The 27,772-nt window shown below is 45.1% G+C and overlaps 1 protein-coding gene across 1 annotated transcript; it reads left to right on the forward strand.

Moving 5' to 3' along the window:
- The first annotated feature begins 347 nt into the window (after positions 1-347).
- Positions 348-17,367, forward strand: LOC146205128 (F-box only protein 22-like). The gene is made up of 4 exons (XM_084589820.1): positions 348-628; positions 1,616-1,829; positions 3,130-3,352; positions 16,314-17,367. Exons 1-4 carry the CDS (start codon positions 434-436, stop codon positions 16,945-16,947), a joined length of 1,266 nt encoding a protein of 421 aa, XP_084445946.1. The 5' UTR covers positions 348-433; the 3' UTR covers positions 16,948-17,367.
- The last annotated feature ends 10,405 nt before the right edge of the window (positions 17,368-27,772 follow it).

Here is a 27,772-nt window from a genome sequence, read left to right on the forward strand (position 1 = left end):
AGGCTATGAGAGACGCCGTAGTGGAGGACTCCGGAAGTTTCGACCACCTGGGGTTCTTTAACGTGCACTGACAACGCACAGCACACGGGCGCCTTGCTTTTCGCCTCCAAAGAATATAACAATATTAACATGTATGCGTGAATGGTGAAGCCAGCATGGAAGCCAGCAAAGGTTTAAATGGCAAAACGGCATGAATAATTGCGACGAAATCTTTCGGCGAGAAATTATTCCTATTTTTATAAGAATTTGTCTGTTTGTTTAAAAGTATTTTGATGTAATTTTAATGATATTCTAGGAATAAAAGGAAAGCATTCGTTTTCTATCGCTGCTTTTCTGCATCGGGTCGTCTGCAACGCGAGCAGCGCGAGCCAATGCACGAACGCGCAAGGCGGCGAGTGTGGCGGCAGCAGTTCGCGTTCGAAAGAGCTCGGCCATGGATTCTGACAAAAAAGAGCCAGATTATTCTGTATTTGGTCATGTGTTGTCCCACTCGCCTGAGCTTACTGAGCTTATATTAAGTTACATGAGTTGCCGCCAGCTCTGTATTTGCGCCCAGGTTTGCACCCTTTGGGACTCGACTGCCAAACGCCTGAAGAGCAAACGCAGCAAGTTTCTGCACTGTTTCGAGGTAATTACCTTTTGTTTGGTGTGTCTATACTTCGAAGCTGTTACAGTGTGTTTTCTTCCAGCGTTATGGCCCAGCGCTATGCATGGCATTTGACGCTCATTTACATTCTTCGCGCTTACAGTTACATGCCTCACAGCTACGCGTCTCAGGTTCCGCGACGCGAACATGCAGAACGACGCGCTACCACAGTCTTGGGGTTCTCTTTCCCTGTCAGTTTGAGCTTACAGCTTATGTTTTAAAGAGAAAGCCTTTAATGGCTCACTGTCGTGTACAAAGTTTGTCCTGCTTTTGCGGCGGCTGTCGCGTAGCGTTCCTTAGCGCGCGTTCAGTGTGGGATTGCAGATGGCAGGAACGCTAGACAAGACGAGACTTCTGGAGGAAAGGCGCAGCATCTGTCACACTTTCTCCGACAAGTGTGCGTTTGGATGGTACGCCATATCGCTCCTGTCGCGTGGCGTTCCTTGGCGCGCGTTCAAGTGTGGGATTGCAGATGGCAGGAACGCTAGACAAGATGAGACATCTCAGGCTTTTGCCTTTCACTACTTTAGTCGCTAAAGTCCCTCGTAATTTTGACCTCGATTACCGCTTTAAAAATGTTTTAGCTTTGACGAGTTCCGGTCAGCCAGCTTGAATGGTCGGATAACTGAAGTCATCTATACTATAGCACTGGGCTTTGGAAGTTGTAGAAATCTGCTTAGTGTTGGTCCGCACAAATATCTATCGCAAAACGGCTTGTACATTGCCGGTATTACCGTGGTCTTTTTATGCAGCTAAGTTGTACAGACCAGCTGATTAGGCTGTGAGTTTGCTGTTAATAATTGACAAAAAAGGCCCTCAGTTCTTGATTCTGCGACCTCACTCTGACGAGGTATGTAGCTAATAATACTAGAGATCCATTTTGCGTCAAACCATCAGTGTGGTGTTCACAGGTGGTAACAGTGGCCTGAAGTGGTGGTGACTTAACCTTTCTTTTGCTTGTAATTACAGACTCTGAACCGCAAACGCAAGGCATGTACTCATGGAGAGCCGAGCAGAGATGTGTGTGGAGATACATCGAAGAGTTTCCTCCAGAGTTTGAGGGATGCATGGTCTGAGCCACGGCATGCATTGATAATTGGAACCCACCACATGTATCGCTACCTGGATGCCCCCGAAAAGACTTCTAAATGCTGCTCATTTCGAGCTGAGAACTGGAACAATGGTATGATTTTTATATTATACAGTAAAAAGCTAGTTTAGAGCCATAATTGTGCTGCCTTGCCAACATCAGAATTGGTAGTCAGAATTGCTTGCCAACATAAGAATTGGCTAGTCATGGGCATAAGCTTTGTCTTTCCAGGCTGCTGTATGTTGGCACCTTCGCGGGATGAGTTTGAGTCTGACCAGTACTCAGGTGAACATAATCTTTAATGAGTTTGAGTCTGACCAGTACTCAGGTGAACATAATCTTTATCATAAGCAGGCAGGGAACTATTCCTGTAGGAGGTTCAATTAGTTTCATATCCTTGTTTCTTGGCTGGTATTGGTTCTGGCATTAGCTGCAACCACTACTTTCTCAGTATTGGACTCTCATAATAAGATCTTTTTGGTGATAAGAAAACTTAACGCATTGCCTGGCCGCACGAGGCTGTAGCCAGAAGGGAAATGCAGATATGTGGCAATCGCGAACTGGCGGAACAGTTGTCAGATCAAGCTGTGCTCCAGCTGTCATGTCAGCTACTGCAAATGTACTGGGAGAGCATGGTCTTCCACCCCGGCTAATGCTTCATGGTGCTGTCCATGAAGCCACGTTGGTCACAATGTGGGTCATTTGTGTTTAATGTGCAGGCGGCTATACATTAATAGCTTTTCTTGTACTAAATTAGAGGCTGAAGACACTCTTAATGCAAAAGTACCTTTGTGCTGTGTATTGTCAGTGCACAATAAAGAAACCCAGGTAGTCAAAATTATATGGAGCCCTCTGATACAGTTTCTCTCATAGTCCAAGTGCGCCTTTTAGACATTAAACCTCACAAAACAGCGTAACAACATAATGGACATGGAAGCCTGCTAATCTGCCTGGCAGGGCAATTCAGATCAGGACATGAAATGTCAAAGAACAACACTTGCACGAAACTCTCACATAAATATACACCACACAGGTTTTTCACAGAATACACAAGTCTGTGTTCCTGAGAAATCTTAATATGATCTTCATTAATAAAGGCAAAATTATGGAAGTCCAAGACAAGCTACAAAAAGCATATAGCATGCAGCTGGTGGCAGTTAAAGCATTTAATCTCTGGGCATATTAGTATATATGTTTTGTGCATTTGCTGCAATCTTTTAATTTTAAGTATGGAACTTTCATGCCCACTTTTATGGTATTGGAGCAGGCAAAGGTAAACTTGAACCTTGTTTTTGTTTTTTGTGTCTTACCTTTCTATTATTTGGCTTTATAGTTTGTGGGAAATTAGTTGCGTTGGTGTGTACATGTTTGGTAAGGCAGCTTTTTGGTGCAGCGGCTGAGCGCCTAGCTAGCTGCCTGCCGCCTCCATGTTACCTGCTACTTGGAGCTGCTGGAGGTTTGATTGGCATGAGCAGCTCAGGGCACCCTACGGAGCTTGAGCGCGGAGAAGGTATCTCTGGCCTGCTGCTTCCAGCCCAGCTGCCTGAAGGTGTTCGTGTGTGGCCGTTCATGGTGTGCAAGCACCACCTGCGCTTCGATGACCACCCCAGTGACTGGTGAGATGCTTACATGTGGAACCAACAGACATGTTTAAATGCATTGTTCTTTTAGCATTTCTTATTGAATGAAACAAAATGCAACCAGGCACCTTCTATGTGTGCTTGCACAATTATATAGTGATGTGCACTTGCTGGTTGTATATGGAATGCTTTATTGCAGTCCTCGGCAGCAATACTTATATGGAGGGAAATAATGCTGCATCACTCTTTCTACATCTGAGCACTGAATGCTGCAGAAGCCCAATGCAGTATATTGTAACCTGAAGCTCCTGTGTAGTCAGTAGTTGGAAGAGGTAACTCAAATAGATTGCGGCCATCTAAACCACATTGACAGAGGTTGGCGGCTGGTAATAATGTGTCGTCTTTGGTCATGTAGTTCAGGCAGAAATGCACACTCTTATTGGGTAATGCAGTGCTACTCGATGCCTTCACATTGGGGGATGGAAAATGCTAGACTTTTTCAGCATCAGCTGTATGTGGGTGTCTTCAGGGGTAAAAATAGTCATCATTGTGTTAACAAAGAATTTCCTGGTCACTGCAGAGATCATTCAAGTTGCTCAAGTAGTGAACACACTCACAAATGTTCCCTTTGCAGTCATCTCGCATGTTTGCCTGGCACACGCAGGCTGCTGTCATTCTGATATAGATAAGATAAAAATAAGACAAAATGACCTTTGGAATGATCTAGTTTTATATTGTACTTTAAGTGCATTTGATGTTACATTGCTGCATTTTAAGTGTAGCACTATCACAGATATAATATAAAAGTGAGGGGGGAAGCTTGAGCCTTCAAGAAAAAAAAAAAGCTACAATGATATTGAGCACTCCAAATATTGAGGGCAAATATAGCTAACAGCTATGCATGAACAGATCGTTGTCTTCTGTCCATTTATTTATTTATTTATTTATTTATTTATTTATTTATTTATTTATTTATTTATTTATTTATTTATTTATTTATTGATACTGCAATCCCAGTGTTGGGATTTTAGCAGGGTGGGAATACAAACTAAGCAGTTTAACAAAACTGGTAAAAATAAACAATAATTACAGTGCAAGTTGGAGCTCTTCTGCACGATTAGGAATAGAACCAAACATATGCAACAAAGCAGTGAAATAACAAATGCAATAAAAAGATCCATCAATATTTACCACCGAAACAACATTGCAGTGGCAGCTGCTGGGTCTCCACATCTTGTTACTGCTTTTTGTTCTATGCAGCCCACCCCTACACATTGTCCATTTTCCTTTCCCATTTCTCATTGCTTTTTAACGGCCTACCCCTTTGATTGCCCATGCCGCCATTTATATACACCGGGTGTTTCTGCAATGCTTTAAAAAATTGTGTGAAATAAGAAATTCTAATTAAAGAATCTAGGAAGGAACAAACGGTCACTTGTAGTGGATGTCTATTTCTATGAAATTCTAATTTGGTTGATATCAGTTTATTAAACAAGAGAAAAGTGTTCTCTAAACCTTAGCAGCATGTGGATATACAGTGGTTTTCTTCCGCATGAAACTGAATGCGTGAGGCACACAAGTAGCTGTGCGCAAACCATAGGTCGGCAAAATTACGAGTGCTTACTCAGGCTCGCTCACAAAAATTTGTTCAATCTACGGACTCACTCTCACTCACTCACTCAGACTCTGAAGGCCTGGGCTCGCTCACACTCATGAACTCAAACTCACGCAGGCTGGCGACTGGCTCAGACTCACTCAGACCCATGAACTCAATTTAACTCGTGACTCATCTGGACTCGCTTATTTCAACTCGTGGCTTATCTGAGCTCACTCATTTAGATTCATCACACATCTGGATTAACTCATTTGGAATCACAACTTATGAGAGCTCTAGTTAGGCTCTCTTATGTTTACTCATTCGGATTTATTCATTCGGTTTGCGTTGTTAAACGAGGTTATGGCGGCGTCTGTTGACGGAGGCTGCTAGTCGGTAGCTGAGTGCGCGAAGCGTACGAGCGTGTCTGCTTCAACAGTGTGTACTCCTTTGCCCGTATTGAATAGGCGGTGTCTACTGTGCCACCCGGTGTCTTCGGTTACGGCCTACAGCCAAGTGTCTGCGTACTGAAGCCCCGTCCTGTGTCTGCAGTATCGCGACTTAAGTGCTGAGCGCGGAACGTCAAAAAATGTGCGGTATTAGCTTTATCATGAAAGTGCACAAGTTCGCAACGCTTGCAGCGGGGGATGTTGCGAGCAGGCTGAGGTACGTTACAATTACTGCGGCGGTGAAGCGTGCGAGCGTGGCGAACGACGGCGGGGTGCGTAACTCCCTAGTCGTCGATAGGCCTAAATTATTTCTCTTCGAAGCCACGGCGGTCGGCGCTTTGGAACTGATCAACACTGTCGAAATGGTGTACTCATGAAACTTCCTTATTGTGAACCCTATTCTGCCACCGTAAAATAACGATATGATTAACTTTGGCGATGCATTAATCACATAGCTAGTATAAACAGAGCGATGAGCCGCAATGGCACCGGCGGCAGTTGGCTTGAGCAGAAACTTGATAGTATCGCGGTTATCGGTCTTGCCAGCAATTTGCCGCTGGTCAGTGATCCTCAAGAGTGATTCAGTCCTGATATTCTGTTCAGTATTCCAGATGCCAATAAATTTAGCACGCTTTATTTCTGACGTTGGCTCTAGCGAGCCGCCAGGTCGTTCGCGTACGGTCTGCGGGAGGAGGGGCCAACGCGGCGGTGTTTATGGTGGTCGATGAGGTGCTGCCATCGTGTGGGGCTTGACCGCGCTGTTGACGCCTTGTCGGACGGCACTTCGGAAACTGCGTTATTTGTAAATGCTGCTTCGTTCCGCAGATCACTGCGTCGCTTCGGTTGTACTTTATGGGCAATGGCGGCAGTAACCGAGAACGACGGTGAGCTGTGTAAGCACAGCTAACCGCGATTTGCGGGTAATCGTGGTTAAGCATAACCGTGGCAAAGCCGGCCGCGTAAAGAGGGTATTACACTCTACGGACAGCTGAACTGCGGTTATATCCAACAGTCTAGTTCCGTGCCTAAGAGGACATTTCAGAAGAGGATGCTATTACAATACCAATATTAGCAGTTCTTTTATTTATCGTTCATTAAAGGGCCTGTCATACTAGTACGACACGACGCCGATTTAGCCTGCGAACAGCTTGTCTTCCTAATTTTATGCGTCTGCCACACTGCGCCAACGGAAACAGTTGGCCGACAGTCTGTGCCGGCACCGCGTCGCTCACAAGATGGCTGTCTGCCGACGGTCGCCCAACTCCTATGTCACACTAGCGAGACAACGTGCGAAACCTCCCGCTGACTAGGCCCTCTTATTCTCACTCTCTTCTCGTGTCATTATACCGTTCCTTTTATTAATCCTTTTATTTTTTCTGCCATGCGAAATTCTCCTTTCTATAGCTACTCCCTTTATTTTACTTGGTTTATTCTCATGACTGTTATGTTAAGGGATGCTTTATTTTGAGTTCTACGTCATATATTCGACCATACCAAAACAAGCGCCTCACCAGTCGTGATTAGGGGCTGAGGCTATTTTACGGCTGTGGTTGCCGGATCATAATGGCAGTGTTCGAAAAATAAAAGTTGTCCACGGCGAATAAGAGACAATGTATATTAAAAAGCAGAAAAAAAAAATGCCCGCTGCGATCTGCGTGGAATCGAACTTCCCGTAGTGAATCGTGTGTCCATCTTCTGTTCTCTCAGCAAGCTTGTCAAATTAGAAACCTGCCATTCTTCATGCACACAGGACAGCATACGTGCAGTACGTCTTAGGCCCGCGTGAACGACTGCACTAAAGAAAAAATTGGCAGTGGCTTAGCTCTGCTATACCTGGATATACGGAGCGTAAAGCATGCACGGCAGTGTGCTCTGGGAAGATTCAGTGTTCTGGTACATCGCGCCCCTTGTCGAACACAACCACCATTTCATTGAACGCATTAAAGTTCACCGGCATTCTATAATTCGTCTACAGGAAAGAAAAGGCGCAGTATCTGTCACTCGTGGAATCCTGCTATCTTTCTCATTGTAGACAAGGGGAATTATGAAGAGTGTTTCACGATTTGGGGCATGGCGCAGTGGTAAAGCGCTGGGCTTGGGAATCCAAGGGATGGAGGTTCGATTCCCCTTGTGGAAGACAAGGTTTATTGATTTATTTTTTAGGTATCGATTCAATGGTGATTAGGCATGAGACTTCTGGTTGGTCGCTTCGAATTTGGCGGCTCTCGCGCATGCGCATAACGGGCAACACAGACTCACGCAAAACTCTTCTCTGACCCGCATAGTGCAGCTTTACGCTACAAAAAAAAAAAGGAGCGCATGTGACGCACAAGCATGAGGATCGCACCTCCCAGCACTCTGCTGCCAAAAACAGTGAAGCAGCTTGTTCTCATCTTAGAACATAAAAAATAAAGATAAGCTGTAAGTAAGGGAACTTGAATGTTTGAACAAATAATATGCCATAACTTGGCTTTTTATCGTATTTCTTCAATCAGCGTTCGCTGCAGCCATCACCCGTGCTCTAAATGTGACACTAATATTTTTTAAACATAAACCTTATCTTCCACGTGCCACTTATACCATGTGGTTTATTATCTGCCAAACCAGCCGCTAAAAAATATACTGTGGTGGCATAGTTTCATTTTAGGGGATGAGCGTTAAGTGGCCTAACTGCATGTCACTGCTTCGTCAGCCTGTCATGCTAATGAGCACTTCCATTGCTGTTTTGCTGAAATTTTCACTTTATTGTGTGCACCACCCAGCACCCGTCTGGACTAAAATAGAAACAAGTGCAATAGCTAAACAAGAGGCACCTTGTCGGACACAGCAGCGCTCAAAGCAACGTGTGGCTGCCGTGAAACGAACATATGCGGAAAGCAGTACAGAGAGAAACGCGTCGAATAAATAAAATGTGTAACGTGAAGTTGTTTTGTTAAGAAATGAAAACATTCAAAGCCTACAGGGAAATGACAAAATTGGCAGGTGTTATTCCTGTTAAACTGACTATAGCACAAAAACAGGGGCTCTTTTTTTTTTTTCATTGATCCAGGCCAAATTTTGGAAATGGTCATGACTTAATTTGGAGGTCACCATCGTGTCGGGCACAGACAATAATGGTTGAGCATCAATTTCGGTGCAAATTAAGGTTGCCTAGTCCAGATTCTGGAAATTTAGATTTGAAGGTAGCCATTATGCTGGGAGTGGTCAGTTACGTACGGACTGAGATTTTGATGCAAATTGGCCAGAATCGAATTTCCGGGGTGGGTGTGGTGGCTCGGAACAAATTAGGAGGTCACCATCATGCTCGCCATAGTAAAAAAAAAATAGGTTGGATTGGATATCAATTTTGTCCCATATTGGCTGAGATCAAATTTCTGGGATGGATTGGCCAAATTTGGGGGTGGCCTGGGCCAAATTAGGAGGTCTTCATCATGTTCGCTGTAGTCTGATTAGGCTGGACATTGTTTTGGTCCAAATCCAAATCTGCCGATATCAAATTTTAGGGTGGGTGGGCTGAATTTGTGGTGTTCTAGGCCGAACTGATTTTCAATTACCCGGGCAAAGTTACGTGGTTCTGATCTCATGAAACAGCTGAGCCAATGAGAGCAACGGCATAAGAAAGATTGGACCAGATCCTTGGACCGGAGGGGTGAACATAACTAAAAAAAAAAAATTAGCAGGGTTTCAACTAAGGTTAAACAGAGTTAGACGTGCAAAAGAACGTCTGTTTAGTTGTTGGTCAGTTGGAAAGCACGGTTTAGTTGTTGGTCAGTATTTGTTTGTTTACTTTTTTTGTTTTAAGTTTCGATTTGGTTACGCTTTAGGATACACACATTAGGCAATGTGTTCACATTTACGGAGTCTTCTCTCCCGTTCCAACTCAGCCCGCCGGACACGGCGCGCTTTTTCAGCTGAGGCACTAGAAGGACCCTGCTCACTCGTCATCCTGGCGTGGTCTGAGGTGCCATAGCAATTGCGCAGTGCACCTATGCAGGCAACCATGGCACGCAGCAGGACATTTTTTAAAAATTATATCTAGCTTTTTATTTTTTTATCCCACTAATTATCATGGATTATTATATATTATTATTATTTGGTATTAATTACCGTCACTATATCATTTTTACATACCCTACTAATGTTTTCATTAGTAATTAGTTTAAGGGAAAGGAAAGGCACAGTATCTATCAGGCTCTCTGTGGCCACCTGAATAATATATCTGTGGCGCACATCCTGTAGCCAAATGTTTAAGGAGGTCCAACTAACATTTGAAGTCACCACTGAATTGGCCATACTCAAATTAGGTTATAGACCAATTTCGGTCAGACCAGGTCAAATTTTGAAGATTCAGAGGGCCAAATTTTGAGGGTGGTCCTCCTAAATTTGGAGGTTACCACTGAATTCTCCATACTAAAACAGGTCGGACACCAATTTTGGTCGGACGAGGTCAAACTTCAGGGGTCCAGAGGGCTAAATTCTGGGAATGTCCCACCTAGGTTTGGAGGTTACCACTGAATTCACCATACGCAAATTAGGTTGTGCACCAATTTCGGCCAGATTTGGATGAGGAAAATTTCGGGAGTTCATGGGGCCAAACTTTTGGGGAGGTTCACGCATATACGAAGCTGACCCCGCCGGGCATACTGATCAAGGCGTCCACGTGCAGTGCCTCTCATTTGGCGCTTCCTTGAACGCCGCACCACACAGCATATAGAAGCAGACTCAGTGCAGCAGGCATCAGCGGTGTTTTAACTGGTTTACAGGAAAGAAAAGGCGTAGTATCTGTCACAATTCTCCGCGGATGCCTTAACCGATACGTAAGGAAAAGGGGGAAGGGGGAGTGGAAATAGAGAGAGAGAGGTGCCGTAGAGGAGGGCTTAAGACCACCGCGCAGCAGATGCTTTCACCTCATCGCACTGTAGTGGTCAAAAGTGCTCCTTATAAAGTTGAAACCATAGGGTATACACTACTATGTGCAAAAGCCGTCTTTACTTTCAAGTCGAACCTAAGCGTAGCCATGCAGATAGCTCTCGCGTAATTCCAGGTTTAACCACAAGCTAAACCACAGTTAATTCTTTTCTATTTTGCGTTTGTCGCCGTGGCTGCCGCTTCGTGCGCGTCTGCATTTACGCTCGTATTTCTTGATGCACCGCTTTTTGCAAAGTTTTTCCTTGCGATCGAGATGTCTGGAAACAGTAGGTTGTAACCGTGCATGCAATGAACTTTTGGAAGCTTTAAGAAACTGGCTTGGAACAAAAGCCAGGAGGCATCGGCCACAACAAGCGTGCCGTCGGGACCTGCGTTACAGCCAGTGCCTGGCTTGATGGATGTGCAGGGAACATCAACCACGCTGCCCGATAATGTTACCGCATGTTCACGGGTTCTAATCACAGCACGAATGGCATGCCGGATCATGGTACACTTCGTGTTGAAACCACCGCCGCGTAATACTCTACGGAGGAGCCGGCGCACTGGTTTAGCGATCGCCACAATGTCCGCTTTGTCGGGAAAGTCAACGACCCAACGCGAATTTCACTTGTGTGGCGTCAGCGCAGAATGTGATGGCGGTACCGAGTTCGTGATTGTGGACTTGAAACTGTTAATTTAATCGTGCACGTGAAGCACGGAACCTGTGGCAAGATCTCATAGACATGAGCGCAACCGCTCGAACGTCACACCCAGCAGCGGATCTTTTCAGGGCCCCCAAACTGCCATGGTGGGGCTCGGGTGCCTCCTTGGCTCCGGAGCGCTAGTTCCCCCAAGAAACTGTTTTCAGGGCTCAAAACACTGTCCTTAGAGCTGGACACCCTAGCCCTGCGCTCTCGTCGTTAAAAAAAAAAAGAAGTTAACCCATAACTTGAAGGCCTCCGCCTTATCTCAGGGGGCTCGGGAGCCGCACACCGAGCGACGAATGACCACAAATGAAGGCTGCTCCAGGAACAAAAACACTTTAATTATGTTAGAAAAGAATAAACAGAAGAAATCAACTGGGTTAGTGTGTATCAAGGTACAGATGCAGAAGACGAGCCTACGGGTACGGTGAACGTTGCACTGGCGAGTCGACCAAATATCAGTGTTCTCGAAAATAAAAACAAACACCGCTGGCGGATACACATGCGGCACGTTAAAGCACGCGCGAGTGAAATTAAACACCCCCAGGCGAGTTCACTCACGCAGGTTGTTCCTCCGGCGGGGAGTGGTCGCACCCTTGATGCCGACCGACAGACACTGCCGCGACGCTCGCGACCCAGTCCAAAAAAAGAGGCTCGGCGCCGATCGCTCCCCGCTTATCTAGTCCCGATTAAGGGTCATGTGCACACACACCTGTGCACATGACCGGCTGGCGTGACATGCGCAGAAGGTCGCCGCCGGTTCTGTCCCGCCAAGCGCTCGCTCGAGGTTACGTGGCCCACAAACTTTATGAAAATATTTTTTACAATTTCATCATGCACACATCTTCAACTCTTTTTTTTTTAAACGTTTTCATGGATGGAATAAGACACTTTTTGATTTGTTTCGCAGGGGGACAGACAGGAAACATTCAAAATCTGTTGTTGAAGATTCCTTCCAAAATTTTCTGCAGTCAGTGTCAAAACTGCAAATGCCATAACTTCATATTTTCTGCCAATATGACTAGCCTTGCGGAACTTTTCATTATGCTTTTGTGGCACAATTACCTTATACTGTTGAAATCTGAAAGAATTGAACTGTGGAGCTATGCTATTTTTATACTGCTAGGTTAAACATATCAAATTTTGGGGACAATAATGTCAGCTAATTATATATAAAATTATGGAGCATCAGCATAATTAAACATTCTTATATGATGATGTACCTCAATGACAATTAATATAGCTTAGCTCCGCATGGCAGGTCCTTGACTACGGCTACATTTCAGCCAGAACCAAATAACATTGAGAGAAAGTGCCTTAACAACTCGTTAGAAATTGCCTAATTAGGCCTCAGGTATTTCCCCATAGCATAACTAATTGAGATATAGTGAAACAAATTATATTTTTGAAAACAGCAGAAAGAAATACATACATGCACCAAATTTTGTTACAATATCTGCAATAATAAAAATTGTTGTTTTAAGACCAGTGTCTCCCCTTAACTCCACTTAGAAATGCCTCGTTTGCTTTTTATTATCTGAGTAGCAACATTCAGACTTGTTACTCATAGCCTCTGTTATCCTTTGTCAAACAAACACAAATTTCTGAGCGATAGTTCTGCTGGTGATGTTTTATAGTTTTGGCTGCTTCTTGGTGGAAAAGCTGGCTATTTTTATGATTCCATGGCACTTTTTAGACTTGAGTTCTTGTAGTGTTACCAGACATGTTCTCCTTCTGGAGTTGCAGATCGCTAGTTGCGGTGCCACATCAAATCGCGATGGCACTATGCAATCGCTGGAAATGCAGTTTGCCAACATACATATACAGCTTTGGCCTTATGGCCATGAGGCTCCTGGCCTGGTTTTCACGCTGGAAGAGGTTGTGTTGAAGAACAACATCAGTACAGCCATGATTCGGACAAATATTTACAACTATTTCAACAGCAAATGTAAAAGTTGCAAGGTGTGTTCAGTGCATGGTGGTCCACCAAGCAAACGCAATATGTAAAAGAAAGCTATGAGAATGCTTTTGCTATAGAATATACCCTTCATTTTTTGCGTATTTTAGCCGTAGGATGCCTACATCGCAATAAGGTTAGAAAATGGAACTGTGGCACCCTGATAAGGGTCTCCCATATAAGAGACAAAAACTACTCCCCAGTGCATGTACCTCATAAAGGGGTTCAAATTTGCTATGTATTTCAAACTTGCTATGTATTAAGGAATTTTTTATTATGTTTTCTGAAATGGTCGATATATAACCACCATTTCTGTAGCCTGTGTGTGTCATGTTCTTTGCCCGCCGCGGTGGTTCAGTATAGTTACAGCTCCGAAGGATGCGGGATCGAATCCCGGCCGCGGTGGCCGCTTTTCTATGGAGGCAAAAAGCAAGGTGCCATGTGCTGTGCGATGTCAGTGCACGTTAAAGAACCTTGGTCATCGAAACTTTCAGAGATCTCCACTACGGTGTCCCTCATAGCCTGTATCACTTTGGGACGTTAAACCCTAAAAACCAAACAAATCATGTTCTTGGACTCCAATGAACACACCGTGTCACCTCTGCCTCTAATGCAACTCTTGTTCCCCGTTTTCTTTTGCCGTGCCCCATTTTTACCTTTAAGGTTCCTTTTCCTGACCCCTTACCTTGACCGTCATTGCAAAATTGTTTTCACACCAGGCAGTGGCATGCCCTGTGCAGTTTTTCAACCTCACTCCTCCTCTGTGGATCTCAACATTATCAAAAAGTTTGGCTTCTTGCAGCCTGGTTGTCTGGCTATTAATCTGTCTTAAAGAACAGTAGAAAAGATTCTTGTTATATAGACCTTTGCATTGAACGAAGGAGTTGGCAAAATTCCTCCTCTCCGGACAGTCGGAAACTGGTTTCACTGCAGCTTCCGCTGTGCTTGTGTGGAGTGCACACGACTGTCCGATGAGCAATATGGTAGGGCCCAGAGAGTCCAAAATGCAAAGGTCTATTTATTTCGCTTGTTTTATGATCGCCCTCTTGAATTATCAGAATTTCAAAAGGAAATGGTGAAATGTGTGGTATCATGAGACAAACACAGTAGAACAGCAAAGTACTGGTTATTATTGAAGTGTTATACAGTACACTCCTATTATGATAACTCGATTAAAGTGAACAATAAGAGATCATTGGCTGGTTTCCTATAGGACTCGGCCTAAGAAGAATCTGCCAAGACCATTTCCCATATTGTTCACCTCACAGTGATGACTTTCACAGTGACTGTGAACCACAGTCACCCCACAGGGCATCCACGCAGCACTTATGTGCAAGGAAGTGCACCTTCATGAGATGGCTTCTGTGCACCATCGCAGAGAACTGCAAGGAGACTGCGTTGCAGGAGCATGCTTCCTTAGAGGACGAAGCTTCTTTCTTGCCGGTGTGGAAAAGATAATGCACCATTGCACTCGCGCTAACGGAGATTTGACATGGTCAGATCTTGGCATCGTGTGCGTGCCATGTGCCCTGCATTTCCTCTCATGCTCAGTCTGCATTATCATGACATCTAGGTAGCCAGATATTGGCACTACACACTTGCCTGCGACATACAGAAAGGCGCAGGGTGTTCCTGCTCATGGAGTGAGTAACAATTTTGTGCCACGGATGGAGCGAAATGAGAGAGAGAGGCACACTGCTACACTGCTAGGCACCTTCAAAATGTTCAGGGCGAGACAGAAAGCAAATATCAAAGGAAAAAGTAGCCGCTGTGGGGTACAGTGAGAAAGATGGCAGTGCAGAACGAAAACTAGACCAATGCCATTTTTCAGAAGGATAACATGAACTAGTTCCATGCTCCGACTTCTTGCATAATGCAGTAAATGCTCTGCTTGGAATTATTTTCTCTTTGGAAGGCTGTTTTTATCAGTTATTTTCATTTGACATATATTTGGACATACCTAGCATGCTGACAAGTCTTTAGAGGCACTTCTGTTTAGATGAACTTCAAATGTTGAAGTCAGTAAATTTCTGCTCTCTTCAAGTCCATCCTAAAAGGAAGGTCTTACTGGTCTTCAGTGACAGCAGCAAGTCCAGGATGGCAATTCTAGCGACATGGTAGTCATTCTCTCAGCAGCTTTGGCTGAGCATCTGGTAATATTGCAAAGTCAACAGGCAATTCAATTCAATTGGTATCAGTATTTGTGGCCGCTTGCTCGCTACACCACACTCAGTTTCTCTCTTATTATTTGATGGCTTATTTGAGAGGAATCTCAGCAGTTTGGACACTATTTTTGTTTGTTTGTTTGTTTGTTTGTTTGTTTTTGCATTTTGAAGTTCCATGCTTCCTGCTCAAACCTCTAGGGACTAGTCAAAGTTCTCCTTATTTTAAGAATGGGCAGACTACTGTTGAGAGGGTGTTTAGCTTTAATCGCCAGATCTCCATCGAAAGCATGGAAAGTTTCCACATATCTTGGAAAATTGTGTGTGATGCTGTGAACAAGGCTGGCGGAATACTTATAGTTGAAATTATGAAGGAGCTGTGGAATCGTTTCAGCCGCATGGCACAATTACAAAACATACCTGAAGGAAGGTAAGACGCATGATTTGAAAACCACTATGGCGCAAAAAAAACAACACAAGAAAGAGAAGGACACCACATGGGGGTGCGCATGTGGTGTCCTCTGTCTTGTTGTTTTCTTTGTGCCGTAGTGGTTTTCAAATCATGAACTTGCCCCACCGGCCGTTATTCTGAAGATGCATGAAGCTGCGGTCAAGGCAGTTGCTGACTTGATGGCATCTGACAGCTGTGTGGAAAAGATTAGATAAAACTCGGGGACCATGGGTCGTCGAAGGCATCATTTTCTGTCTAAGGTTCTAAACACATTACTTGAAGTCCTTGAAAACTTGATTTTGTACCCCGCGTTGATTAGTTGGTACCAGCTGTTTGGCATCCGTAACAGAGAGGTCGCAATGAGTTTTAAGAGGGCTGTCACAGCTTTAGCTTTCCAAATAAATTATTTCTCGCGCCTGTCTCGTCTTGGTATTGACGTGATTATTTTAGGGTTTTCAAATCTAAGCACCTCCCCCCCTTCACTTCTGACATTGAGATGTGAAAAATTGGGGTGCTTAGAATAGAGTAAATATGGTAAGACGTGCATGAGCAAGTTTGTTTTGTAATCGTTTTGTATTTTTGTTTCGAGCTTTGCCTATTTATTTCTGCAGTTCAAACAATAAAATTTTTCTTGAAGGTTAGCACCCACCCTTGTGATCTTCCTATTCATCCCCATTAATGTCTGGCTGTTCATTGTAAATAATTACGAGCAGACATTGTGGTGATGTAGACGCTGATCTCTGCTGAAGTTTTCCTTTCATGTGCTATGCAGGTTTGCCAGTGACAACTTCAAAAGCCTTGTGGGGCTTCCCGTTGGCGACGAGACCTTGGATGTGAAGTGTCTCCTGTGGTTTTCTGTCAACGAATTGGTTTTTGATGATGATGAGCACCTCATGTATGAAGTGATTGATGACTTTGTTGCCAGCTGTGGTGCTCGACGCTTTGCCCTTGGAGGAGCAGTCCTAGACAACATGACTGTGAAGGATGGCCAGCAAGGCATTGACGTGGGTGGCGTATTTGGAGGCTTCTGCTTCTCAGGGGATGGCGTGCAGGCCGCATCGATGATAATGCAGCCTACAGTGCGAGGTGCTCGGGCAGTTGAGCGAGAGTTGACCCGGTTTAAGAAGACTTCTGGCTTTGACAACTGGGACAAGTGCTCGACCATGGGTTTCATGTTTGCTTGTGTAGCACGTGGTTGCAAGCTCCATAGCAAGTCCAACGTTGAGGCAGATGTATTTGCACAAGTGTTCCCAGGCGTACCACTCATGGGCGTTTTTGGAAAGGGAGAAATTGGAGTCAATTATGTGCCAACTGAAGAGCCAGTGGCTGTTGATACCCGAGACTTCACCTGCCTGCATGGCTACACTACCGTCTTTGTCCTGCTGTGTTTGGGCAAATGCAAATAGTTTATCCTGCATGCTAAGCAGGCAGTGATCAAACATATTTGCTTGATGCTGCAGTGCCTGCCATGGAGCTAGAGAACCAATTTTTGTGTGTGTGTGCATAAGGCTACAAGCAAGAAAAACTCCGGAGTCTCAGTGTGAGGTTGTACTAGTTGATGTCCACTTGGGATGACATTGGCCAGGTAGAGAGTTAGCCGCAAGTGAGATAGTCTGTGGTCAGGCATACCGGCAATGTTTGAGAAAACTTTCTTTTTGTGCTGCCATGTCCATCATTGGCTAGAGCGAAACTTTTTTTTTTCTTTTTTTTCTTTTTTCTTTTTTTTTACATGGAGCTCTGAGCTTCAGTTCTATTCTGTGAAGCTTTGTACACTCAAGCCCTATTGTAACCAGTACAGCCACAGAATAAAGCCAGTGGCACTCTTTCTTCTCTGTTGCGTTTCTGAAGGCTCGTGCTTGCATGCATGTAATGAAATGTAATGAACAAACCTTCCTGTGTGGTTTATATTAGAGTGAGCAATACCACGGCCGCTCGATGGAAGCGCACTAGGTGTGGCCTGCTACGTCGGCCGAAACCGGCGGGAGGCGCCGGCTTCCCGTCGCCACCGCCGCGGCGTCACCGTTCGGGGACAGCCGCGCGCGGTGAGCTGCGCTTTGAGGGAGGCGTCGGCGTGGTAGAAGCCTTTTATTTTAAGCATATAAGAGCTCCGCTTCACACAATCTGGCAACACGAATTAGTACATACTGTCATGTCTAGTGTGACCATGTCAGCACTTAGTGCTTGCTCGGCAAGGATATATACTGGAGTGTACCCCGAAAAACCTAATGTGACGGTGGTTCAAGGCCACTCAATTGGAGAGCTCGCATTATCGTGATGTTGCATTCGGATCAAGTTGTTTGTCACATGAAAATGTCACCCGGCTATGAACAATTCGAAGCTGTTCAGCTGTCATGGTGGCCTAATGCATAACCACTTAATTACCTATGTCGCTAATTCCGTGTGTCATTTTCATACCATTTACTCATTCCTGCATACAGCTTTATACACAAATTGATGTCAACCTGTTCTAAGCTGCCAGCGCTTAAAAAAATGTCCTACTATGAGCAACCTCTGTGAAAGTGCGACATGTAACCAACCTATCTCATTCTGACAAATGTTATGGTGGAAATATGATGTTTATTAGGTTAAGTCTAGATAGTCTTGGATCTTTGACTCAGTTGGAGACCTTAAACTTTGTACACCGGAACGCTATCCGTCATGGCTTCCCGCATTTTGCATGACCGGACAAACTAAGCGCGCTTCATAGAGCCAGTCTGCCTCAAGGTGCTACGTTTATGCGCCGCAAGCTTTTTTTACTATTTTTATTGGCTGCTTGCAAACCAATACAATTTCGCTGGTTTGCAATTTTCAATGGAAGAATGCGAATCAAGTGTTCCTGCTGTGAAACTCTTAGCTGCGATCACAAGAATGTTCACGCTTCAGAGCGCAACTGCAGCTGAGATTCAGCGAGCAGCCGAGTGCGCTAATTAAATGGCCACACAAAAAAGGAAGAAAAATACCAATCGCAGACGGAAAACCTTTCTTGAGAGAGGTTTATGCCATTGCCATAAACGTCGCTCCACTGTTGAATTGACATTTCCAGCACAGCTCACTATCAGTGGGTGCAGCAGCAACTTAACGATATCTTGCATAGCGCCTCAGCATGGGCACGATCATTGTTTTCATAGATTAGCTGCAGGTACTGTGTACAGTGAGAAAATGATGAAATCAAAAGTTTACATAGCTTGCTACTTCGCCGGACCTCTTCAGACTTCATCATCTTGTTAATGAAGGTGCTCGTAAGCTGACAAAGCTTAACTACTTCCTTTGCTGTGTAAATCAAGCCTCCTTTGTCCTTGGTTTTCATTAACCTGTAATTGGTCCAGTTAACTCATATTTCCTGCAACAGGCTCTTGCACGACTGACATGTCGCCTCAAAATCATTACCAAATATCGTATAAATTAGGCAACAACCTGGTAGTGATAAACAAAACTTGGGGTTCTTAAGTCTCCTTGCAGAGCCTCGTTAGAGTACCCGCACTTTGCTACCTGCTTATTCACCGTATCCCGTAATTGCTGCCTCTGTGCATGTTATTATAATGCAGCCTTAAGCCACCGCATTATATGAAATAGCACCCTACACATAGCTATATAAAGCCACTCTTTCAGAGAAAGCGAGTGCATTTCCACTCCTCGCTGCTGCCTTTGCCTGAAGCATGCTCAGCTGATAAAATTATAGGGTCTCTTAGATGTCTCTTAAGCGGAGGACGGCGAAAGCCTACCCTTCTCCTATCGTTTGCCTGTCATCGTTTGCCACAGTTCATTTCAAGACGTAGTTTGATATATTGGTCGTTTCCCAGTCATGATCGAGTCTTCCTGCGTAGTCATTGTAGCCCTTACAACTCATAACAAAGCAGGTTACTCATTTAGAATCAGCAGTGGTCATTATACATGTCATCGTTTCACATATTGGTCATTTCGTAGTCATTAGCAGTAATGGTGAGTCATGCTATTATAGTCATTAACACACATCGCTTAGCACTTTTACTCATTTCTGATCAATTGCGGTCATTACATGTAGTTTGATATACTGGTCATTATAAATCATTTTAGTCATTATTAACCATTATGTCATTAGCATTAGTCATTACCTCTATCAATGTCTATAACTTTTATTGATTACCTATCACCATCAACCATTTTCATTCTTAATCTCCCTCCTTGTACGTCCGCTTTTGCGTCTGACACACTAGTGCACAGATGCGACGCACAGATTACAGGCACAGCTTCTGCGCACAGATTTTCGCTCCATGAGCCTAGAATGGCTTCCGCCTTAAAAAACAAACGAATCCCGTCTCATCGTTAACTTGCTTGCACATGCGCACACAAAAAAGTTTGCGTTTACCACGCAGACGCGAGGCGAACGCGTCCAGAAAGGAAGCAAACCGCGCGCTCAGAACCGGTGACGCCCTCAGCAGAACTGTAAACTCCCCAAGGACGCGCTTGCCCATTGACGGCAGCGCGACGCAGCAGGCCGCACCCAGTGCGCTTCCATCGAGCGGCCGTGGCAATACACTTCGTTCTGTTGTAGTTGGCTTGCAGCTTTTTCCAGGTTAAATGTGCTCTAAATTTTTGTATGTGATTGCCTCTGATGGTCTGAATGAATATCGGGGATATGTTAACTATAGGTGGCTGTAGATGGAGAGTGCAAATCTTGTGAATTTGAGAACTCCGACTTATTTATACAATATACCCCTAAGGGCCCTCTGTTCAAGGGTATTACATGGGGGAGGGGGGGGGGGGGGGGCATGCAATCAAAAGTAAACAAATAGACCACAATTACAAGAAACAAAACAGATAAAAGCATATATGAATATTTGCAAAAATACAAAACACAAAATTAGACATTGAAGCTTAAAAAAAAATCATGAACAGAGCGGCAGACAGTTAAGTTATACAATGTCTCACAAATAACAATGCACTGATAAGTTAACAATGAACACAAAGAGGTGTAGTGGCAGCAGTAGCCCCAGTTGTCCCAGTTCCAGACAGTTGTACGTATGAATGAATGTGCATAGTCTGTCAAAAATGAAAGAAGGCGAAGAAAAAAAAGTCATTATGAAGTGTTGAGTGATGATAAAGTTTATGAAAAAGTGATAAACTTGCAAGCTTACAACAGAGACGTAAGATAATGATAGTGTATATATATATATATATATATGCTTATATGTAAGCTTATTGCAAATGGGTCCAATTTGTAACACGGGCTTTTCATTTTCAAGACAAGAGCAACAATCTGTGGAAGTCTGGCTTTGGAAATCTGAAACCGCTCGTCTAGACAGTTCCTCGCTCAAGCTGCGTCACGGTCGTCATAGGTGGGTTGCAGAAACCTAGAAGTCAGCTTCTCTGCAGAGCAAAAACCCCTTCACCATGGCAGCCAAACCTGTTTTGGGGGCAGAAGTTGGGTGCAGCGCAGTCTATGCATGTCCAGCCTCAGCCTGATGTCATGCACAAACCTGTTGAGCAGAATTCCTTCCCTCTTGAGAGCCTGGAGGAGGTAGGGGCGGGGGAGGCGTTATGAATGGCACTCACAAACGGAGGGGTTCTTAATCCCATCATTGCGACAAGAAGAGGGGTGCAGGAAATGGACATGACCCTTATTGCCACAATAGACTTCTCCTGCACTGCACCTAATTTCTGCCCCCGGAACAGGTTTGGCCGCCATGGTGAAGGGGTTTTTGCTCTGCAGAGAAGCTGACTTCTAGGTTTCTGCAGTAGATGCATGCTAGGTAATCTGCCATGTAAGGTTTACTCGATTTGTCTAAAGTGCACTAGAATATTCTAATGCACGTTAGCTAAAGTACACTAAATTGACTGGACTAGTTGCACTAGTTCATAGAGCGCAGCACCTTCGTAATCTTGTTTCAGTGCAGCGCGTGACCCCTGCACCTTGCTATTTCTTTTGCAAAAGCTAGTTCAGGTATTCTAGCCACCATAGTGAAGGCCTAGCGCGAGCACCGAATCTCGACTGGCCGGTTGCCGCAGAGTGTAGCAAACGTGCAGCACCAGCGGCGCTAGTGTTGCATTCTCTAGAACCCGTATTCCGAGTTTGCGTCGTTACTGAAATGTCGCTATCTCACGTGACCTCGAGTCATCTGATTGGTTGAAACGCCGAGACATGATGCAACCGCCTCTTCCGGTTTCGTAGTGGCAACACCCGGTTACGGCCGGCATTTTGACAAATCGATTGACTAGAGGTCACCTGAGATAGCGACACTTCGATAACGAGCAAGCTCGGAATACGTGCCCTGAGCTAGCGCTGCAAGCCATTTGCACGCTCTCGGCACCCCCTTGGATCCTGCCAGAACTAGTGCAGACAAATCGAGTAGATCAGGGCCCGTATTCCGAGTTTGCGTCGTTATCGAAGTGTCGCTATCACGTGATCTCGAGTCATCTGATTGGTCGAAACGCCGGAACCGGGTGTTGCCACTGCGGAGCCAGATGAGGTGGTAACGGCGTTTCCACGAATCAGATATGACTCGCGGTCAGGAAGATAGCGACACTTTCGATAACGACGCAAACTCGAAATATGGACCCTGTATTATTTGGCAGTAGACGAGGTGCAGCGCAGTCAGGCTGAAAATTCATCGAGCGCCTCGTTGTTTTCGACGGTCCAGCAAGCAAATACGCGGGTACTCGTGCGCTGCCCTTACGAGCGTGCAAGATGTCGAGATTCTTGAACGTATGCGACAGGTGCTCGAAGGTTGGGCGCGCTATGAAAAAAAATTCAAAGCAGCTGTGCGGCGTGGACCTGTTCAAGGTGGCCGCCCGTCGACATCGCTGACGTTCATAATTTCTAGCATGGCGACTAGTTTGCAACTTGCCCGGATTGGCGTCGATCTCGTGTCTGTTGGCCCGTGCGTGTTATTCGCGTCGGCGACGCTAGTTTTAATTGCATTCTCGCACTCGTGCAGGCGTATTTTTGGAGTCGTGGAGAACCGATCGTCGGCCTGTCCGATCGCGGCAAGATATATATCTTATCGTGCATGTCGGAACCGTTTTGAAAAGTTCTCGAAAGCTCGTTTGCAGTGAAACTGGGCACATAGCTTGTGCGTTGTTAACCCCCTTGTTGCGTAATAAATCATCGACCATTATAAATTGGGACGTAGACTGGTACCCCCGTCAGATGTTAGACTAAATAACAGAGAAGCTGTCGCGTACGGAGGCGGCTACAAACTAATACGTTCATGAACCTGGTCTGGGCGTACGTTTCACGCGCTGGACAATGATCTCTGCAAACACTGTGGGGCGAGAGGGACCCTCGACCACATAATTTGGGAGTGCCCACAATCTCCAGGGATAGGGCAAAATATTACAAGTAGAGAAGCCTGGGATACCCTGCTGCGAAGCGCGGATCCTGCGATCCAGCACCGCACCGTCCATTTGGCGGAAGAGGCCGCAACAAGCCAAGGGCTACCTGCCAGCCTCTAATCCGCGGGCGTACGACTCCCCGTTTCCGATGGAATTAAAAGTTCTACAACCAACCAACCAACCGCCTGCGACGAGATTGAAAAGGCAAAAAACTGCAGCACCGAGTTTCCGGTAAACGACAGCTGTAGCGCCAGCTGGCGTCGTTGGAGGAAAGCGCCGCTCCTCTAATACGCCGAGGCATAGCCGAGCTTGGCTTGGCATATTTTCATAATGACGTTAGATGGCGCCACCACTAGCATTAATCGGAGACATTTCCTTTCTCTATGATCGGAGAATTTGCGTTGACCCCTCGATCGGACGGTTCGCGTTTCACATCATGCGTGACCAAATCAGGTAAGCGCCACTGTAAAACTTACTACGCAACAAAAGGGTGTTCTACGGAACTGAAGAGCGCACACAGACATCCACATAGAAGAAAACACAAGGACAGCGCCTGTCCTTGTGTTTTCTTCTTCTCAGTGGATGATCTTTTGTTGGCGCTCTTCAGTTCCGCAGAAAATCATGACCAAAGTTTTATAACAAAAGGGTGAGCAATTAACGCGTAAGCTTTCAGCGAGGTTTCACCGCAAACTCTCTCTCTCTCTCTATATATATATATATATATATATATATATATATATATATATATATATATATATATATATTAAGGTGCCTAAAGTGCAGTGTACTAGACCTAAAGCGGCTTAAGATGCCTCGATGCGCGCGCCCTCTACTAGAGAAACCACCCTTTTGGGAGGGCAAGTGCCGTCCGCCTCGCCGGCCTTGGTAGAGCACAGTAGCCTTCGACGTTGGGATTCCGCCGGCGGCCATGTTCATGCCCTTTCACGCGGCGACGCAGCAGCCGTCACACGTGCGCTCGCTTCGTCGCCTTTTCTCTTGGTCCTGACGGGAGGCGCATCGACGTTGCTGTGTGCCATAGTGCACCAACCACTCCATAAGTAGATGGAGAATGGTCTAGTTCCCGAGAGGCCCGAAGAGAACCTGCTTTTGACAGTAAAGATCAAGCGCGACAAATGGCAGCCGACAAACACGTCGCATTTGCAGCATGAGTAAAACATTGTTCTTCTAATGCCGGGGGATTCGCATGTGCGTGCTGTTGATGTATGCGATTCATTTGTGTTAATGGAACGTGTGGAATGTTTTAACAGGAAAATGTATACATGTTGTAACTAATATTATGGATCGCTGAGAATAAGCAACTTGTGCGCGGGGAAATTGTGTGGCGAGCAATCGTGGACAAATTAGAATACTGGCAAAACTATAATTGCTAAGCGAAATGATCCGGACTCGCAGAAGAAACTTAAAAACGTTCGCATTCGCTTCACAATTTGGAGTGCAAAAAAAAAAAAAAAATCGGAGTTGGTGGAGCGATTTTTCGAGTATGAGAATTTTCGGTGCCCTTTTTCGGCCCTTTTTTGGCGAGCCTGCTTTTCTAACTCACTAACTGCATTTGAGCTTGAAACAATGAGTATCAAACCTCTTCACAAGAGCGGACACCATTCCACTTCATTATGGCATTCAGGAAAAGTGAAAATATTATGAGGCACTAAGCAATCCTTATAATGTGTAAATTCGAGAGCGCTATTTGCCGACGAGTGTACTCTTAGGGTGAAATGCTGCTACAATATTTGGTGCTGCGGCGGTATTTTTGTGAGTCTCCGAATATGTTTCTGCGTATATAGATGGTCGTAACAAAACAAGACGATAAATTGGTATACATTGCTGACTTTGCGATGTCGCAGCGGAGTTATATATATAACTCCGCTGCGACACCGCAAATTTGCAGGATTGCTACGAGAGCCTGTTCTCAGTGGTTCGGCTGAGAAAACCTGTGCCCAGTGCATATGACATGAAATGCGATCTGAGGCTTGTCGGCGTCAGCCAATTTTTTGTTTATCTCACGAACAACGAGCTACGATTTTGTCGACCGCGAATACTTAGACCTCTCCCAAGCAAAGAAAGGACAGAAGTAGAAGGTGATGAGGTAAATTACTCAGAAATTCTATTAATTGAAGAACTGTCCACAACAGAGTGCAACATCTACACTACATAAAAGGTTTCATTTTGAAAAGAAGTTTACCGTCTATCAGCGGCCAGCAATGAAAGAATACGCTGCTTGAATGCGCTACTGATGAACATGCCTCTCTGACTGCTCTGAAGGATAATGTGTCAGAAGGTAACAACCGAATTTATCCCAATAATGACGTGATGCACATGCTCAAACTATATAGGTTGTTTTGCATTGGCACCACATATTGAAGACAAGAACGGCCTTTGTAAACATGCCTTCAAAATACCCTGAAATATTTTTGAATCGGAAATAAGCAGCATCATGCTTACAAGCACTATTACTCCTTACTTGATTTCAACTAGCCTCTGAGAGCAGCAGTTGGTCATTGCTCTCTCTTAGAAACACTGTCTTCATTGTGCGCTGAATTATTCGAATCTCGTTAGTTTGATCTATCAATTCTGGCAATATTTCGATTCCTTTCGAGTATAAACGGATGTATTTTGACTGCGGCTATTAACACTCCTCTTTGTTTAACAAATATTCAGCGGTCGCACTGGGTGCGATTTGGCGAACTAAGTACGTATTAAAAGTTTAGGGGGACAATAATCTACGCTGTTGGGGGTATGACGCAAGAGCGTTTCAAACACACGTACGATACTGTTTAACTTTATTTTTCTTTTTTTTATATTTTATATACTGACATTCATCATAAGCAAACATTTAATTGCCTTTCCATTCTGAGTAATTTGACACCTTTGAGCTTATGTTTCTTTTTGTTTCAATTATTTAATTGATAAATTCGACTCAAAATTCACTTCATTAGCATCGTCAGGCACTACCTTTTCATTCTGAGCATTTCGGCACCTTTAAAGTTCTCTTCTCCAATTTTTTTTTTTCATTTCTTTAATTCATCAGCTAACACAGTGATTTCATAAACTCAACATTGCCTATCACACACCAATCAATCACTAGGGCCACAAATTACTCGGACATGATTTTTTAAACAGCCCTGATTGTTTTCGACACGCGATGCAGACTACCAGTACTATGCTGACGGCATTCGGACCGAACGAGCTAAACATGCCATCGATAAATACTTGAATATGCTTTGTGTTTTCAGTGCACAAGGAACGCATGCGCGGTAAAGGTACTGCGATGTTTGGTTCATGTACGTGGGGCGAATACGCTAGTTTTTATTTCTTAAAACAAAATACGCAATGAACATTACTCTTTTTTTCTTCTCTAACCAGGTCATTCTGTTAATGAGTTTGACAGTAATAAAGAAATTCGAGTGTTGTTACACTAGTGAATGACTAAACGCAATCTACGTCTGCTAGTGATAATGCATTAATAATTCATTTTGATCTGCCGCTAAGGTCCTAGTGCACCGCTTTATGAACTTTTTGCTAATCTAGCACCCCAGTCGCTATGTGCGAGAAGAAACAACCGTCCAAAGCTTTAAATATTTAGATGGTAGGCCATTACAAGCCTACTCTGTCAATACCTCATTTCAAAAAGCATTAAATGCAGTTGTGTTTACATTAATCGCGAATACTAATATGTATATATATATATTGTTACTGAGCGGTATTCGCTGGTCGTGCTGACGAAAAAGAAGTGCGACAGACTCCCAGAAGAAGACGCAGACGAGTGCTGTGAGAGTGCTGTGCTGTGATCATCCTCAGTGGTGTGGACAACTGCCGTACTGTGAATATTTCCCGTAACATCTCTTGGTGGAGGTGAATCTTTCGATCCCCGTCACAAGTTGGATCGCCGCAGCGGCCGACACATCGGTACCATCACTATGACTACTGATGCCACTACACCTACTGCCGCCGCACCTGCTGTCGTCATGGCCCATCCCCGTGACCCCGGAACCTTCTGTGGGACCGACGACGTTGATGTCGACGACTGGCTGGCTTTATACGAACGAGTCAGCAAGCACAACAGGTGGGATCCCACACTTCTGCTCGCTAATATCATCTTTTACTTGACTGGGACAGCGCGGGTGTGGTTTGAGACCCATGAAGAGAACCTCACATCTTGGGATATCTGTAAGCAGAAGCTCCACGACCTCTTCGGAAAGCCCATTGGCCGTCACCTTGCCGCCAAAAAGGCGCTCGCTTCTCGCGCGCAAACGTCTACAGAGTCTTACATCACTTATATACAGGACGTCCTATCCCTGTGCCGCAAAGTCGACCACGCCATGCCTGAGGAGGATAAAGTCGGCCACATAGTAAAAGGCATTGCCGACGATGCTTTCAGCCCCCTTTTATGCAGGGATTGTTCCACCGTGGACTCTGTGCTACAAGTGTGTCGACGTTTCGAACAAGCGATAACAGAGGCGCATATCTTATCGTTTCGACCGGCTACCGAACACGGCTGCCAGCTCCTCCTGTGTCGATCTTCCGACTCCTCGACCGCCAACTAATGACATTACTTTGACCCGCATCGTCCGCCAAGAGCTCGAGGCAATGACTCCTGCGGCTTCACTCTCGCACACCCCCGACAACACCTTGGATACAATATCAGGCTGTTGTTCGCCAAGAGGTAGCGAATATGGGTCTTACCTGCCGCACCGACACCGTGGATTCAGGACCTGCCCCTCCAGAGATTGCAGCTGCCTCACCCACCGCCGGTTTCATGCCCTGTTACGTTTCTACACCGAGAAGTGGGACAGCTGACGCTGCCACCGCATAGCAACAGGCAGAACCGCGAGCGGATCGGCCATTTCGGCGCCGTTCATCGGCCGCGCAACGTTTCCTCCCGCCGACAAGTCTCAACGTGAT

The sequence above is a fragment of the Amblyomma maculatum genome, chromosome 1 (genome assembly GCF_055883805.1).
Source record: "Amblyomma maculatum isolate TAMU_Amacu chromosome 1, ASM5588380v1, whole genome shotgun sequence".
Taxonomy (NCBI): Eukaryota; Metazoa; Arthropoda; class Arachnida; order Ixodida; family Ixodidae; genus Amblyomma; species Amblyomma maculatum.